We start from the raw sequence: 14641 nt of genomic DNA, 5'->3' as shown, positions 1-14641 counted from the left end.
GGGAGTTTGGGTGCAGGAGGGGGCTCAGGGCTGGGGCAGGGGGTTGGGGTGTGGGATGGGTTTTGGGCTCTGGGAGAGAGTTTGGGTGTGGGAAGGGGCTCAGAGCTGGGGCAGGGGGGTTGGGGTGTGGGCTCTGGCCAGGCAGCACTTACCTCAGGCAGCTCCCAGAAGTGGCTGGCATGTCCATCTCCTAGGCAGAGGGGCCAGTGGGCTCTGTGCACTACCCACCCCCACAGGCGTCATCCCCGCAACTCCCATTGGCCGCAATTCTCTGCCAATGGAAGCTGTGGAGCCAGCACTCAGGGCGAGGGCAGCATGTGGAGTCCCCATGGCCGCCCTTGAGCCTAGGAGCTGGATGTGCCGGCTGCTTCTGAGAGCTGCACAGAGACAGGACAGGCAGGGAGCCTGCCTTAACCCTGCTGTGCCACCAACTGGACTTTTAGTGGCCTGGTCAGCTGATCAGAGCAGCCAGGGTCCCTTTTCAACCGGGCATTGCGGTGAAAAACCAGATACCTGGCAAGACTACACTGGACTGAGACACAGCTCTTCCACAGACTTTCTGTATGATCTTGAGCAAATTATTTAATCTCTCTGTGTTCACGTCCTCCTCTGTAAAACAGGTCAACACTTCCTTTCTCACACTCTTTTTGTGTGCCTTGTGTATTTAGGGCTAGATTTTGGCGACTATCACTCACAGTGAGTGGTGCCTTATTTTCCAAAGGAACCCCTCTGAAGTCAATAGGACTACTCATGAAGTAAGGTACCTGTAGTGGGGTGGTCACCCCGCTCTGGCCCTGAAAGGGTTAAAGCAGCCCTGGAGAGGGCTGTGGTGGCGAAATGATTGGGGGAAGCAGCCACAGTTGGGCCACGTCCCAGGCCACAGCTGGCCCTATAAGAGGGCTGAGGGCAGAGACTGAAACTCTCTCTCTCTCTCAGGAGTGCCGCCAGCTTTTCTGCTGTCCTAGGCAACAGAAGGTCCTGCCCTGAAATGCCGCCCCCCACAGAGGCAGCAGAAGGTCCCGCCGCCAAAATACCGCCACGGTCGCCGCCCCCCAAATTGTAGCGCCCTAGGTGACCACCTAAGTCGCCTAATGGGGTGCGCCAGCCCTGCTCTCTCTAGCCTCTTGAGAGAGAAGGCCCTGGCTGCCTGGGAAGCTGAGGAGGGTGGCACAGTACTGGGGAAGGGCAGAGGGAGCTGGGGAGCTCCAGCCTACCTAAGCTGCAGGCTGAGTTAAGGGCCCACAAGGGTACTCGGGCTGCAGAGGGGTGGCCCAGGAATAGGCAGAAGCAGCTGGTCCAACCCCCCTTGCCAATGATGAGTGGTTTACAGATTGCAGTCCACCCAGTGAGCAGGGGCTAGATGGTGCCTGGTAGTAGCCACTGAGGCAAGGTGGGAGTTAGGGGTTCCCCTGGGTGGGGAGACCCAGATTGTGGGTTGCTGCGGTGGGCAGAACCCCTGGGCAAAGGGCACTGGGGTCTGGGAGGGACACGGGGGCCAGCGGCAGGTGAGACATCAGCTGGCAGAGGGTGCTCCGGAGCTGGAAAAGAGCTAATTCCCTGGACAACCAGCAGGAGGTGCTGTGCCGGTGAGTCTCGCCCCATCACAGTACTACTCAGCGTAAGTAAGTCTGGCCCACTGATTGTAAGCACTTTAGGACAGTGATTGCCTGTTACCACACTGTGTGTATGTACCACACCAAGCACATGGGGCTTCTCCAGGTGCTTCTGCAATACATCTAACGTTGATATAATGATTGGGGTTGTGATGGGCCAGCGGAGTAGTCTATTTGGCTCAATAGACTTCATCATCTTAAACTTTATCTTTCAAAACTGAGGGGTGCACAGGGGTCCTAATTGCTTGGACAGCCACTATTGCTATGGACAATGGAGTGGCTGCACATCCACTCTGAGCCTTGTCACTGGCTTGTAGGAGAAATTTCCTGTCCTACCCTTGTTAGATTCCTTAGGCAAGGCCCATGTCTTGGGAGCAACAAGCAGCATTTAGAATACAATCTGTAAAATCACCCACTCATCAGAACCAGCTTGACAGAAAGCCAAATAAACTTTCATTCCTAAGAGCTAAGTCAAGCACTAAAAACTTAACTCTGAATTTGCCAGATTCCATTTCCACACAAGGTTCTGTTCCCACTGAAGTAAACAGGTTTCAGAGTAGCAGCCGTGTTAGTCTGTATCCGCAAAAAGAACAGGAGTACTTGTGGCACCTTAGAGACTAACAAATTTATTAGAGCATAAGCTTTCGTGGACTACAGCCCACTTCTTCGGATGGTATGCATCTGAAGAAGTGGGCTGTAGTCCACGAAAGCTTATGCTCTAATAAATTTGTTAGTCTCTAAGGTGCCACAAGTACTCCTGTTCTTTTTTTGAAGTAAACAGGGTTTTGCCATCAAGTTCCATGGAAACCAGGTTGGGATTAAAAGAGAAGTGATGTTAAATCCTTCTGGATTTTCCTTTAATCCTTTCAGGCCTTAGGGCTTGTCTACATTACCCGCTGGATCAACGGGCAGCGATCAATCCAGCGGGGGTCGATTTATTGCATCTAGTCTAGACGCGATAAATTGATCACTGAGCACTCTCCCATCAACTCCAGGACTCCACCAGGGCAAGAGGCACAGGCGGAGTCGACGGGAGAGCGTCAGCTATCAATTTACCTCAGTGAAGACACTACGGTAAGTTAGGGTGACCAGATGTCCCAATTTTATAGGGACTGTCCTGATATTTGGGTTTTTTTCTTATATAGGCTCCTATTACCCTCCACCCCCGTCCCGATTTTTCACACTTGCTGTCTGGTCACCCTACGGGTAAGTCGATCTAAGTATGCTGACTTCAGCTACATTATTCACATAGCTGAAGTTGCATAACTTAGATCGATCCTCCCCCCCAGTGTAGACCAGGCCTTAGTCTACCTGAGTTTCAATCTGGAGTTAATAGCATCCCTGCAAGTGCAGTGTGTCTCCACCAAGGTTACGTGATCACTGGGGGGGAGAAAAGTATTCTTAAGCTGGGTTAGCTAGCCCAGATTCGAATAGTAGCCAAGACATAACAACTCAGCTTTTAACTTGTGTTAGCATCTCAAATTCAACTCTAGGCTCCCCTACAGGCTTTAACTTGAGCTGCTCACCCAAGTTAAAAATTGCCTTGTCTTTGCTGCAATTTTACCCTGAGTCAGCTAACTGGGGTTAGTTACCCCAGGTTAAGAATACATTCTTTGAAGTGAAGACCTAACTGAAGGCTTTATACATCAATGCTGCTATTTCTGTAGCCATATATGTTCAACATACTCTCTGTAGACAAGTCTTTAGACTGGAAGATTCTTATTCAGGTGATGATGAATCACTATGCTGAGTTATTTGCAAGGAAAAGGCTGTACTTTTCCTACATAATTTAACATGAAATAATCACTGTGGCATGAGTTTCCTAAATAGGCCTCTAATGCACAGTTATTAAAAAAATACTACCAACAGAAATAGAGCCTTCTCCACATCACTCATCTGAATTCACAGCAAAGTAATAAAGAAAGGGAAAAAAAGACATGCCTGCCACTTTGGGTATTTTATTAAACTTTTCAGTGATGTTAGTTCTCATGAAAGATTACAGTCTGACAGCCAAGGACAACGTAGTCTCCTATTTGAACCTACAAATAACTACAGCACAGGTAGGAGCAGTGGAACCTCTCCCAGGAAGGGCTACCAATGTAACACAACCTTGGGCTGGGGGGACCAGGTCAAATCATGGGCCCCCCGTCGGTCACTTTTGTGCCACTCTGCCTAGGGAAACTCCCAGGTGTCATAAAACCAGCATGGCCATCTCTCTGCCGCCTGCTATGGACAGAGCATTGTAAAGGGCCCTTCGTGTAAATAAGAATCAGGCCCCTAAAATTTCTAGATTTACATAACCTCATTTCTGATAGTTATTTAATGCTCTACACTACAGCTCTGCAGTCAAACTTTCCTCATAGTTATCATTTACAACACTGCTATAACAGTAAACTCTGGCAGTTACGTACCTAAGCGGTGAAATCCAAAGGTGAACTTTTTTGTGGGAGATTTTGCAGACAGCCACAAAGCAAGCAGAGTCAAAAGAATACCACTGAGGTCAGTTAGCATATGAAGTGCATCCATCATGATTGCTAGACTATTAGCAACATATCCACCTGAAATGGAATTGGAAAAGTTAGGGCATGTGATATGAACCACTCTGCAAAACATCCTTTGGGTGTAGTTTACAACAAAGTGTATTCAGAATGATGCATTGAGCAAGTAATGAAGTGTGGTAATGGAGCTGGTGGTTTTTCCCATTGCAATCAATGTGCCATGCTATTTTTTAAAGCTACCATGGTGATAAATACAGTATAAATACTTAAACCGATTAGGTAAGTGGAAAAAGCTCAGTCCTCCAAGCTTTACTCAAGTCAGTGAGACCACTTGCTTGAATAAGGTTCTGCAGGATCAGGCCTAAAGTAGCGTAGTGTCTTTTCTTTGTTATTTTGTGTGTGTTTAATCAGCTGATTAATTTATTAAGCCAAGACTGCAAAGTTTTTTGACATTTTGAAACATGGGCAGAGCTCCAATGACTATATGGCAAAGAAATTCAGCCTGTCCTCCTTTTTTTAACATTAAATCTTAAGCCTCATTGTTCCCTGTCTCAGCAGCCATTGCCAACCCCTTCATTCTGAAATATTTCTTTCCATTTCTATGTAATTTAACCCCCTTCTCATAACTGTGGGCTGTGCTGAGATAAATTTCCTCAGATGAGAAGGTCAAAATGATCAATTTGCCCTGAAGCAGATGTCAATATCTGTAATAGATGCATGGAAGGGGTTAACCTAATAAAGATGTAGTCTTCCTTTCATACACAATGCTAATGGGAGTTCTGCACAGGCACTCAAAAGAGACTACATCTTCAGTGTCAGTTCAGCAATGGGTCAGGTTTCCCCACTGCTCTGGGAGCAGCCTGAAATTGTCCTTGAACCTGCAGCTTCCACCAAATATAAAATGCCCCCTTGCAGGCCTGAATCTCCAGTTTTAGAAATGAAATATCTCAGATACGAGCTTGTTTGTTTCCATCATTTCTCACTGCCTGGTCTTCGTGTAATATTAAAAATTTGCATTACAGGAAAACCTGAGGATCCTATTGGACAGACCATTAGGGGCCAGGTATAGCAAAGGAAAGCTTACAAATTGGTTGATTGCCTGAGCAACAAAAACAACAAAAATCTATACTTACCTACAAATACATGGACTCACAGATAGCGTACATTATAGTTGTTGGTGGTATTGATCATTTTATACTTAAGTTGGAGATCCAACTTCCAATCTAGCTTCCCTCCCACACTGGTTGCTCATCATTTTATCAGACAAATTCCTCTGAGGCTGTAATGTAACTGCTCTACGCCGATGGGAGAGAGCTCTCCTGTCAGCTTAACTACTTCAGCCCCCGCGAGCAGCAGAAGCTATGTTGGCGGGAGAAGCTCTCCCGCTGACATATCACCGTCCACACCAGCGCTTATGTTGGTGTAACTTATGTCGCTCAGGAGGGTGATTTATTCAAAACCCCACCCTGAGCCACATAAATTATGCCAACAATAGCTGTAGTGTAGACATAGCCTGACATAGCTTGCTGGTTTGTTGAGCCTCCTGGCAGAAGGAACAACCAGACCTTGGGAGACTGGCTGGAATACTGATTGTTTGAAGATGAGCTCTAAACATATGGGTGAGATCCTGCTGAAGGTTCACTGGATGAGCCTGGTTTTGAGTTGTGGTTTTTCCTGACTTTGTTTGGACCTTAACATCCCAAAAGGACTGATGTGTGCCTTGGCCAGATGGCTAAAGCACTGCTACATCAACCCCTGCAGAAGAGAGTGAACCGACCTACAGAGACATGCAGCTGGGTGAGTCGTGCCCTGATGGGCCACAAAGGGGTGCTGCAAAGGCAAATCTGATCACAATCCCAGTGTGTCAAAGGTCACAGAAAACAGACAGTTATAATACCCTATAGGATCAAATACAAAGCTCCCCAGATGACTGAGCACTAAATTTCCTCAGAATATTCTGAAACTTGAGGCCCAGAGGATGGGCCACAGAAACAGATCAGGAGTGGAAGTTTGGTTAAGGTAATTAGGCCGATTGTTCAGGGGGCTAGCCTGTAACTTGGGAGACCCAGGTTCAATTTCCTGCTCTGCCACAGACTCTTGGGGTCTTTGGGAAAGTCACGTAGTGTCTCTATGCCTCAGTGCACCATCTATAAAATGGGAATAATACTTCCCACAAGGGAGGTGAGGATAAATAAATCAAAAGATTGTGAGGTACTCAGCTACTATGAAGATGGGGGCCATCTAAGAACCTTAGTTGGAAAGATCCCCCATCTTGACAGAGCTTAGAAAAGTGCTGATCTCAAGCAAAAAGCGATGATGATCTGATCATGATTAAGGTGTAGTTTTATTTTAAATCCACCCTATTTCCAGTTCTGTCTCTAAATCAGATGTGTGGTGTACACATGAGCATAAGCTGAGTCAGGCACCACTTAGAAGCCAGGACGTCTCAAACAAATCCACAAGAGGCACGGTGAATGATACTGAAGTCACCCCCATGAAGAAATTTCAGACTCAGATCCTCAAAGATTAAATCAATGGGAGCTGGGCATCTAAATGCCTTTGAGGATCTGGGTGTCAGTCAGTGACTCCGGTAGCAGGTTCAACAAGCTCAGCCAGGAATTCCATTGAGTAGTGAGATTGGTACAGAGCCAAAATTCCCAAATTCATTTTATCCCGGGAGTCTCATACTACATCAATCTGTCCTTGTGAGGAGGCCTTTTCTACACCTGAGATCAGACTCTGCCAAATTCACCTTTCAATCATGGCGAACCACAAACAGTCAGAAAAAGCAGAACCAACTGACAGGGCAGGTTGTCATTCAACCAGGTCTTTCTAATACACCTTTACCTCGATATAATGCTGTCCTCGGGAGCCAAAAAATCTTACCGCGTTATAGGTGAAACCGCGTTATATCGAACTTGCTTTGATCCGCCGGAGTGCGCAGCCCTGCCCCCCCCACTCACCCCCCAGCACTGCTTTACCGCGTTATATCAGAATTTGTGTTAAATCGGGTCGCGTTATATCGGGATAGAGGTGTATGTTCAAAGTTAAGAGCTTCATCCATAATTAGTTCATGGATTGTGGCAGTCTTATCAATGACTAACCAACCATTGAAGCAGAAGCTAAAGGGCAAGGTCACTGCTTGCCATTACCATGTGCTCCTGAGATAAGGCCTCTAATTAAACTAAGTGAAGTAGATAACAAATGTCAAGTATCTACTGTATGTCTGACAAATGGACTTTCTCCTAATTTTTCCCTGAGAAGCTTGGTAAAGTATATATATATTTTTAGTTTGAACAATGGCGTTGTCAAATACACCACAGATGTAGTGCAGATAAAGTCATTATTCAAAGGTATAAGGTCAACAAAAGGTAGTTGTTATGGCACAAGCGGAGCTGCAGCTGGGCTGTGGTGGGGGCCAGCAGCTGGGCCCATGGCCAGCTGCAACTCCACTCTCATCCCTGTCCTTCCCCTTAGTCTTGTCCCTGGGCTGGGAACAGAGCCACAGAAAGGTGCCAAGACTGGGGCAGGGGCCAGGCGTGGACCTACACTGAGCCTGGGGACAGGGTCAGGTGCAGGGCCGGAAGCTTGGGACGTGGCTAGGGGCAGGACTGGAGCAGAGCAGGGGGCGGGGAGGAGCTGGGTTATGCTCCCTTCCTGCTCCCCATGGGTACTAGCCTGGCCCTGCCGCGCCCTCCCAGTGTTCCTCTGCATGTCTCTACGGGGGGGCACCCTACACTTTCGGGACCTCTGTTTTAGCTAAAACTTCAGGATACAGATAAAATGTTCCTGAAAGCCATGGCTATGCTGATCACGGAAAAAATGGCACAGCAATTTCCAACCTTTTTTTTTTTTTTAAATAATGAATTTAATACTCTTGACAGGTACCAGATTGTCAGAAATTAAGCCCTTTATTTATCCATAGTTCAGGCACTGCCATTGCCCATCTTGTACTAACTTCTGGCTCCCCAATGTAACACTAACCTCCTCTGGGAGACCACCTCACGGGATGAGAGGGAAGCGAGTTTAATGATGTGAACAACTCTCCTGAGACCACTAATTCATTTCACAGAAGCCATTGAACAGCCAGCAGACTTTGTCAGTACTGAAATTAATTTGAATGGTGAACAAATGGCAGCAAGTTCTCTATACTGGGGTTCTCAAACTGGGGGTCAGGATCCCTCAGGGGGTCACAAGATTATTATATGGGGGGTTGCGAGCTGTCAGCCTCCACCCCAAACCCCACTTTGCCTCCAGGATTTATAATGGTGTTAAATATGTGTTTTTAATTTATAAGGGGGGGTGCACTCAGAGGCTTGCTATGTGAAAGGGATCACCAGTACGAAAGTTTGAGAACCACTGCGCTATACTATTTATTACCTGTCCCTTGAGCCATCAGTTTCTGTACTTTCAAAAGTTTTTAACTTTCCCTTTTACTAGTGAATTTAAATTATATCTAATTCATGCTTCCAGATTTACAGTTGTGTATTGAAATTACAATATTTACGAAGTAGTATTTACAAGAAGTTGTGCAGTCACAAGTTAAAACCCAGTTCAGCGCATCTGAAAGTCTAATGACTGATAGATACATTGATGCACTGACATCATAACATTCCCCACTTTTGAAAACAAAGTGGCACTAGAACAAGTCAGGGGGACGTGGATGGCAGAAATACTTTGTGTTCTTCAAGAGTTTAAATGGCACCAAGTAGGCACTTAAATGGCATGAACAACTCCAAAAGACATGGTAGTACATTGTGCTATTTAAATGAAAAGTGAATAGTGATTAGAAGGTAAATACTATGCTTCTTAATAATGATTAAATATTGGTGATGTCGTTTTTAATAGCTTTGTGTCTACAGCCATGTGACTCTCAACTTTAGAGTTTCTTTCATGGTTATATCACAATAAGCTCTCCAAGAATAAATAGCAAAAAAAACCTTCATTAATGCAGAGTTAAAGATGCCTAATGATAGCTTGTGCCCTTCCAAAATCTCAAGTTCAGCAAAACTCAGACTTCTGAAAACCAGGAAATACAGAATTAAGGTAGATGCCCACACAACCTTAACTCTGCCTGGAGCTGGCAATAGCCACTGGGAATTATCTGCATGCATTCTAGTTTCTTTCAGAGTTGTAGGTGTAGCTGTAATGAATGGCGGACGCAGCAGGTGGTGCAGGTTGGTAGAGGTGTGTTTGTGATACGAGGAGATCTGGCGATTAGTTTGAGGAGTGTCATGGAGCTGTGACTGTGATATTCAGAGATCTGGGTCTGAATCACCCCATGTATGTTATCAATGGAAGGAGGTGCATGCGTACCTTGAGGTTCCAGTCTGCATCATTTCAATATAGAATTGTGTGGTATTCTGTTGGGGGAACAGGCTCAGTGTTTGAGCACAGGGCAGGTGCAGGCAGCACCTGTCTCTTACTTGCACTGTGTCTTTGCACTGTAAGTGAATCCAAGTAACTGTCCAGATATTAGAGCACTTAGAATAGTCAAGCTTTAAACAGAAAGTTGGCCTTAACCTTAACTATACTGGAGCTGCTGTGCCACTGTAATATACAGCCATGTGTTTCTAGATTTACAGATTGCTGTATCACGCTGTTTTAGTTTCTCTTGAACCTGAACTGCAGGCGATAACATGTTTTGATATCAAAAAAGCTTGTCAGAGATAAATAAAAATTGAACTTGGAAAATGAGTTTGTTACTGTTTTGAATGAATCCATAACAGGAGTAATTTGGTAGTGAAAAATCAATCTGGTTTCTCCCAACTATTAACAGTATACTGGAATTTTCAGTAAATCATATGATCAGAGTAGCTCAAAATCATTTGTTGCTTTTAAGCAATATACTATAGAGACTTTCATGTTGCTTATTATGACAGTGTTTCTCAAATGTGGTCACAGTGGCTGCATTCAGCCACCAGGGCCTTTTCTTGCGGCCACAGCCTCCTGGGCTGGAGAGGAAAGGGGGGGCATGCAAAGCAGTGGTCCCTCTCCCAAAGCCCCCTCCAGAGACACAAACGCTGGAGGTGCAGGCAGCTGGTGAATTCCCCACATTCCCTGGGGTTGAGGGGGCAGGCTTTGGCCACAGGGCTCCGTCCATGTGGTGGCAGGCTCTGGTTTCAGGCTCCGGCCCCAGGCTCACCAGCCCCGCCATCATCCCTGATCCCTGCTGCCTCCCTGCCCACCTCCCCATCCAGGGCTTAATTTGTCCCAGAGCTTGCCGGGGCTGAGTAAGTCTGAAAAGTGATATTAACAAACATACAAATATCACCTTACACAGCAGAAGATTTACTAGCTAGAAAGTCTTAGAAGAAAAAAAAGTGCAACAACAAGCAAAAGAAACAACAAGACAAGAACATGCAAATCATCTTATTTGTGTTTCTATTCTGTTTAGGCCCAGTAAAGAATAGAGACAACTGTAAATTATTTTTATTACTGACTCTGGAAAAAAACTACATAAATAAATTACAATGATTTAGATGTGTGTATGTGCATATTTATTTGTTTTTCCTAAAGTTAATTAAGTATTTTAGGAAAAATAGTCAGTGCGGCCACCAGCAAGAGTTGGTGGTCGCATACTGAGGCCACCAAAATTTTTGCTGAGAACCCCTGGTTTAAGATACAGAAATAGCTAGACTAGTGTAGATACTGTTAGTCCAGTAGGGAGAAGCAAAACAGGAAGCTGTAAGTGATTGATCTTTATCTATAACTCAGTTTCATGAGGAGTTTTTCCCCTTTCAATGGTAGAACTAAATTATATTCCTGTATTTGGGGACTAAGAACATAAATAACAAGGTTTGAAGGCCCTAAAATCTTATACAGACACTGGTATTCTGCTATTAAAGAGAACCATTAACTTGAAAAAATTACATTTGTCTGAAAATGTTGCACCTACTATAATTACAAGTAAAAAGATGGCAATAATTGAAACAAGTTGAGGGGAGGGGGGAATCTGTATTTTTCCTCATTTAACAGCATATGGACAATTTAATTGTTAATTTCAAATAGTCAGTTTCTTCCTTGTTGTTAAGATCCTTATAAACATCAGCCAGGGAAGAGTTAATGTTGGCAGTGTCCCTTTAAACTCTTTCTTTCCTTAGATGCTAATTGCATGCTGACTTTCTGTCCTGTGGGCACTCTCTGGACTTGCTGAAATCTGTGCGTCTCAGTAACTGATATACTGTCTCCTTTAGCAAATAATTAAAGGACAACTGTGTAATAAAAAAAAAAAGTCCTAAAAAGCACCGAGGCATTTTTCCATTAACCCTTGACGGAGTAAGAAAACAAGCCCAACTCACCTATGAGCTCTCCAATCATAAAGAAGAGATAGAGAACGGCAGCCAGGGTCAGCTGTTTTTTCACCTTCCTCTGTTTTGATAGTTCCCTCTGTTTACTGCAATTGCTACAAGGATCCGTCCTGGGGGAGCTAGTCTGTGTGCTCCGCAGAGCAATATCCCGGTCCAGCAAGGAGTCGTCATCGGGCTGCAGACCTAGGTGAGCCCCATTGACAGGTCTGTCCGGAGCTGCATCCGCAGTGTCATCAGAAACCACAACTCGCAACTTGTTAAACCGGGGGAAGTCCTCCTCCCCCACTTCATCTGAGAAATCAAAGGCACTGGAGTCGTTCAAGAACAAGGGGTCATCGTTCTTTCTCAGCATGGATTTGATGCTATTCCAGACCCTGGATTGGGCCATAGTAGCTGGAGCCAGGAGCCCAGCGGGGTGTTGCTTTTTAGCTACAGCAAATTCTTCTCATGCTACTTCCCCTTGCAGGCAGAAATGCTTCATTTCATCGTCCATTCAGAACATTTCCTCCAAGCCTGAGGAAATCAGAGTAACACGTTCAGTTCATCAATGGATAGAAATTCAGGTGAAAAGGCACCGGGGGGAGGTTATTCCAGGTAATCCTACTAAAGCAGGCCAGCCCTCTTCCAAGACAGCTCTACTAACCCTTAGGCTGGACAGCCCCCCTCCAGGATGCCAAACAGCTAATAGATTATTTTTGTGCTCCTATCTTAAACAGCCACTTTCATGGCCACTGGCCTACTCGCTATGCAGCTGAACACAGAGCCGGGACTACAGTAGCAAAGACGTGTTTGATACTGACCGACTCTAAACCCAGAATAGACTGTAACACGTTGTTACACTGTCATTTTTTAAGATTATGCAAAACGCGGAATAACTGTTGCTCAAGACTCTCGGGTTTATATGGCTGAAATATACAGGGGGGAAGCTACTATACAGAAACCGAACGGTACCTTTGTATGGCTGCTGCCCCCATGCAATTCCGATCCTTCGGAGGTTGGCTCAGGTCATTCTCTGGAGTCCCTTGTAAGTGATAACAGCTCGCCAGAAATACCTGCACTCTGCCCCCGGCTCCGGGGCCGGGCAAAGCCAGCTTAGAACCACAACCCCCACCAGGAGCTGGGCTTTCCCGCCGGAGCATGCAACCCCCGCGTAGGGAGGAACCGCACCTCCCCCGGGAAAGCCGGCGTCGGGCGGTCACCCCTTTGCTCCGGGGAGCTGCATCTCTCCCTCCCTCTCTCCTGCTTTCGAGACAACCAGGCTTGCTGCTGACTCGCCGGTCACGCAGTGCGCGTGCGCGGGCACCCGTGGCCGAGGGGCGGCGCAGCGGCACTGAACCGGGGCTGGCCGGGCGCGTTGTTCGCATTCCTGGCTCCGGACGCGGGGTCTGCGGGGGCTGCAGCCGCCGCCTCTGCTCTGCCCCGCTTGGTACCAATCCCCCCGCCCCCCGCGCGCTAGAGACACACGGGGATTCTCCCGCTGGGCCTCTGCCTTGCGCCCTTGGTCAACATGCTGCTGGCTCGTGACTAGGGTAGGCAACTACACACCACACCACAGAAACACCAACCCAGGAACCAATCCCTGTAGCAAATCTGTTGCCTACTCTGTCCCGTATCTACTCTGGCGACACCATCAGAGGACCCAACCACATCAGCCACACCATCAAGGGCTCATTCACCTGCACATCCACTAATGTGATATATGCCATCATATGCCAGCAATGCCCCTCTGCCATGTACATTGGCCAAACCGGACAGTCCCTCCGCAAAAGAATAAATGGACACAAATCGGACATCAGGAATGGTAACATACATAAGCCAGTAAGTGAACACTTCAATCTCCCTGGTCATTCTATTACAGATTTAAAAGTCACTATCATTGAACAAAAAAACTTCAGAAACAGATTTCAAAGAGAAACAGCAGAACTAAAATTCATTTGCAAATTTAACACCATTAATCTGGGCTTGAATAGGGACTGGGAGTGGCTGGCTCATTACAGAAGCAGCTTTTCCTCTCCTGGAATTGACACCTCCTCATCTATTATTGGGAGTGGACTACATCCACCCTGATTGAATTGGCCCTGTCAACACTGGTTCTCCACTTGTGAAGTAATTCCCTTCTCTCCATGTGTCAGTATATAATGCCTGCATCTGTAACTTTCACTCTATGCATCTGAAGAAGTGAGGTTTTTACTCACGAAAGCTTATGCCCAAATAAATCTGTTAGTCTTTAAGGTGCCACCAGACTCCTTGTTGTTTTTGTAGAAGGGCAATGTTATTTTATTGCTATAGTTTTAAATACAGTTGTGCTTCTCTAGTTGTGCTTCTTTATATGTTGGGCCTGGATCCTTCAAAGACATGCTTAATTTTAGGCACTGGACATGCACTAAAGTCTTTGCACAATCAGAGTCTTCTACTGCAAGCCCACATAGATTAAAACCCCACAATACTGTTGTTAAATTAATATGCACCTGTTGCCAGCACTTCCAAAAGATAACTGTACAATCTCATTTATAGTGAAAGTGCTGGAACTTGCTAGTCAGCAGTGTGGTTCTAGTTTCTCCCAATCTGGCAAACATCTATGCAATTTATTCCTTGTTATCTGATCAGCTGTAAGGTTAGCGACTACGTGGATAGGAAAATGGCAATTCTGGGTAAGCATACTCATTAATATTTCACATATTTGTAATGTGGTTTGAAAGATTTTTATTATAAACGGCACAACATAAAACTAAAGTATTTTCTGTTGCTATATAACCAGTTACTTATATGCAAGCCCACTTTACGACACGATCTGCACACAAGTAGGTTTTACATAAGGGATAATTATATATAAAGCCTATATTTTATTTTAAGTGTGGAATTTTAAAAAGCCCAGAAGGCTTGAGAGATTTGCACATATCAGAGTTCTATTCGAGATGACTAGAGTGTACAGTACTGAAGTCTGACATCATGTCAAAAATTTCTTGACTGTTGCATCTATCTGGTTTCTTTTTTTCTAGTATTTGTGGCAATAAAGGCAGTGTTGTTTACATTCTATTTCACATTCCTGTTCATATGATCAGGCACAGTGATATCCTCATGTTTTGGTACGTTTGGGGAAGGCTATGTGCACCCCTTTCCTGACTCTCCTTAAAGGAATAAGGGGTCTGAGCTTCTTCCCTTTGAAGCTGATTAGAGCTTTACCAATGGTTTATGTGGGAAATTGTGGTGGGGTGCACCT

General features: G+C 45.6%; 1 protein-coding gene across 3 annotated transcripts in view; it reads right to left on the bottom strand.

The window, feature by feature from the left end:
* SLC30A4 (solute carrier family 30 member 4) overlaps window positions 1-13599 on the bottom strand; it is a 31642-nt gene extending 18043 nt beyond the window's left edge. Inside the window, exons 1-3 of one of the 3 annotated variants that reach the window (XM_054042014.1) lie at window positions 12373-13599; window positions 11413-11934; window positions 4025-4171 (exon numbers count right to left, since the gene is read on the bottom strand). In XM_054042014.1, coding sequence (XP_053897989.1) covers window positions 4025-4171; window positions 11413-11809 — 544 coding nt within the window. In that variant the 5' untranslated portion in view covers window positions 11810-11934; window positions 12373-13599. The remainder of the gene's footprint in view (window positions 1-4024; window positions 4172-11412; window positions 11935-12372) is intronic. The other 2 variants (XM_054042013.1, XM_054042012.1) reach the window with 2 other exon arrangements.
* Window positions 13600-14641: the final 1042 nt, after the last annotated feature.

This window comes from Malaclemys terrapin, chromosome 10, assembly GCF_027887155.1.
Source record: "Malaclemys terrapin pileata isolate rMalTer1 chromosome 10, rMalTer1.hap1, whole genome shotgun sequence".
Lineage (NCBI taxonomy): Eukaryota > Metazoa > Chordata > Testudines > Emydidae > Malaclemys > Malaclemys terrapin.
The sequence above is the reverse complement of the archived record's forward strand: the minus strand, read 5'-3'. Positions and strand labels throughout refer to the sequence as shown.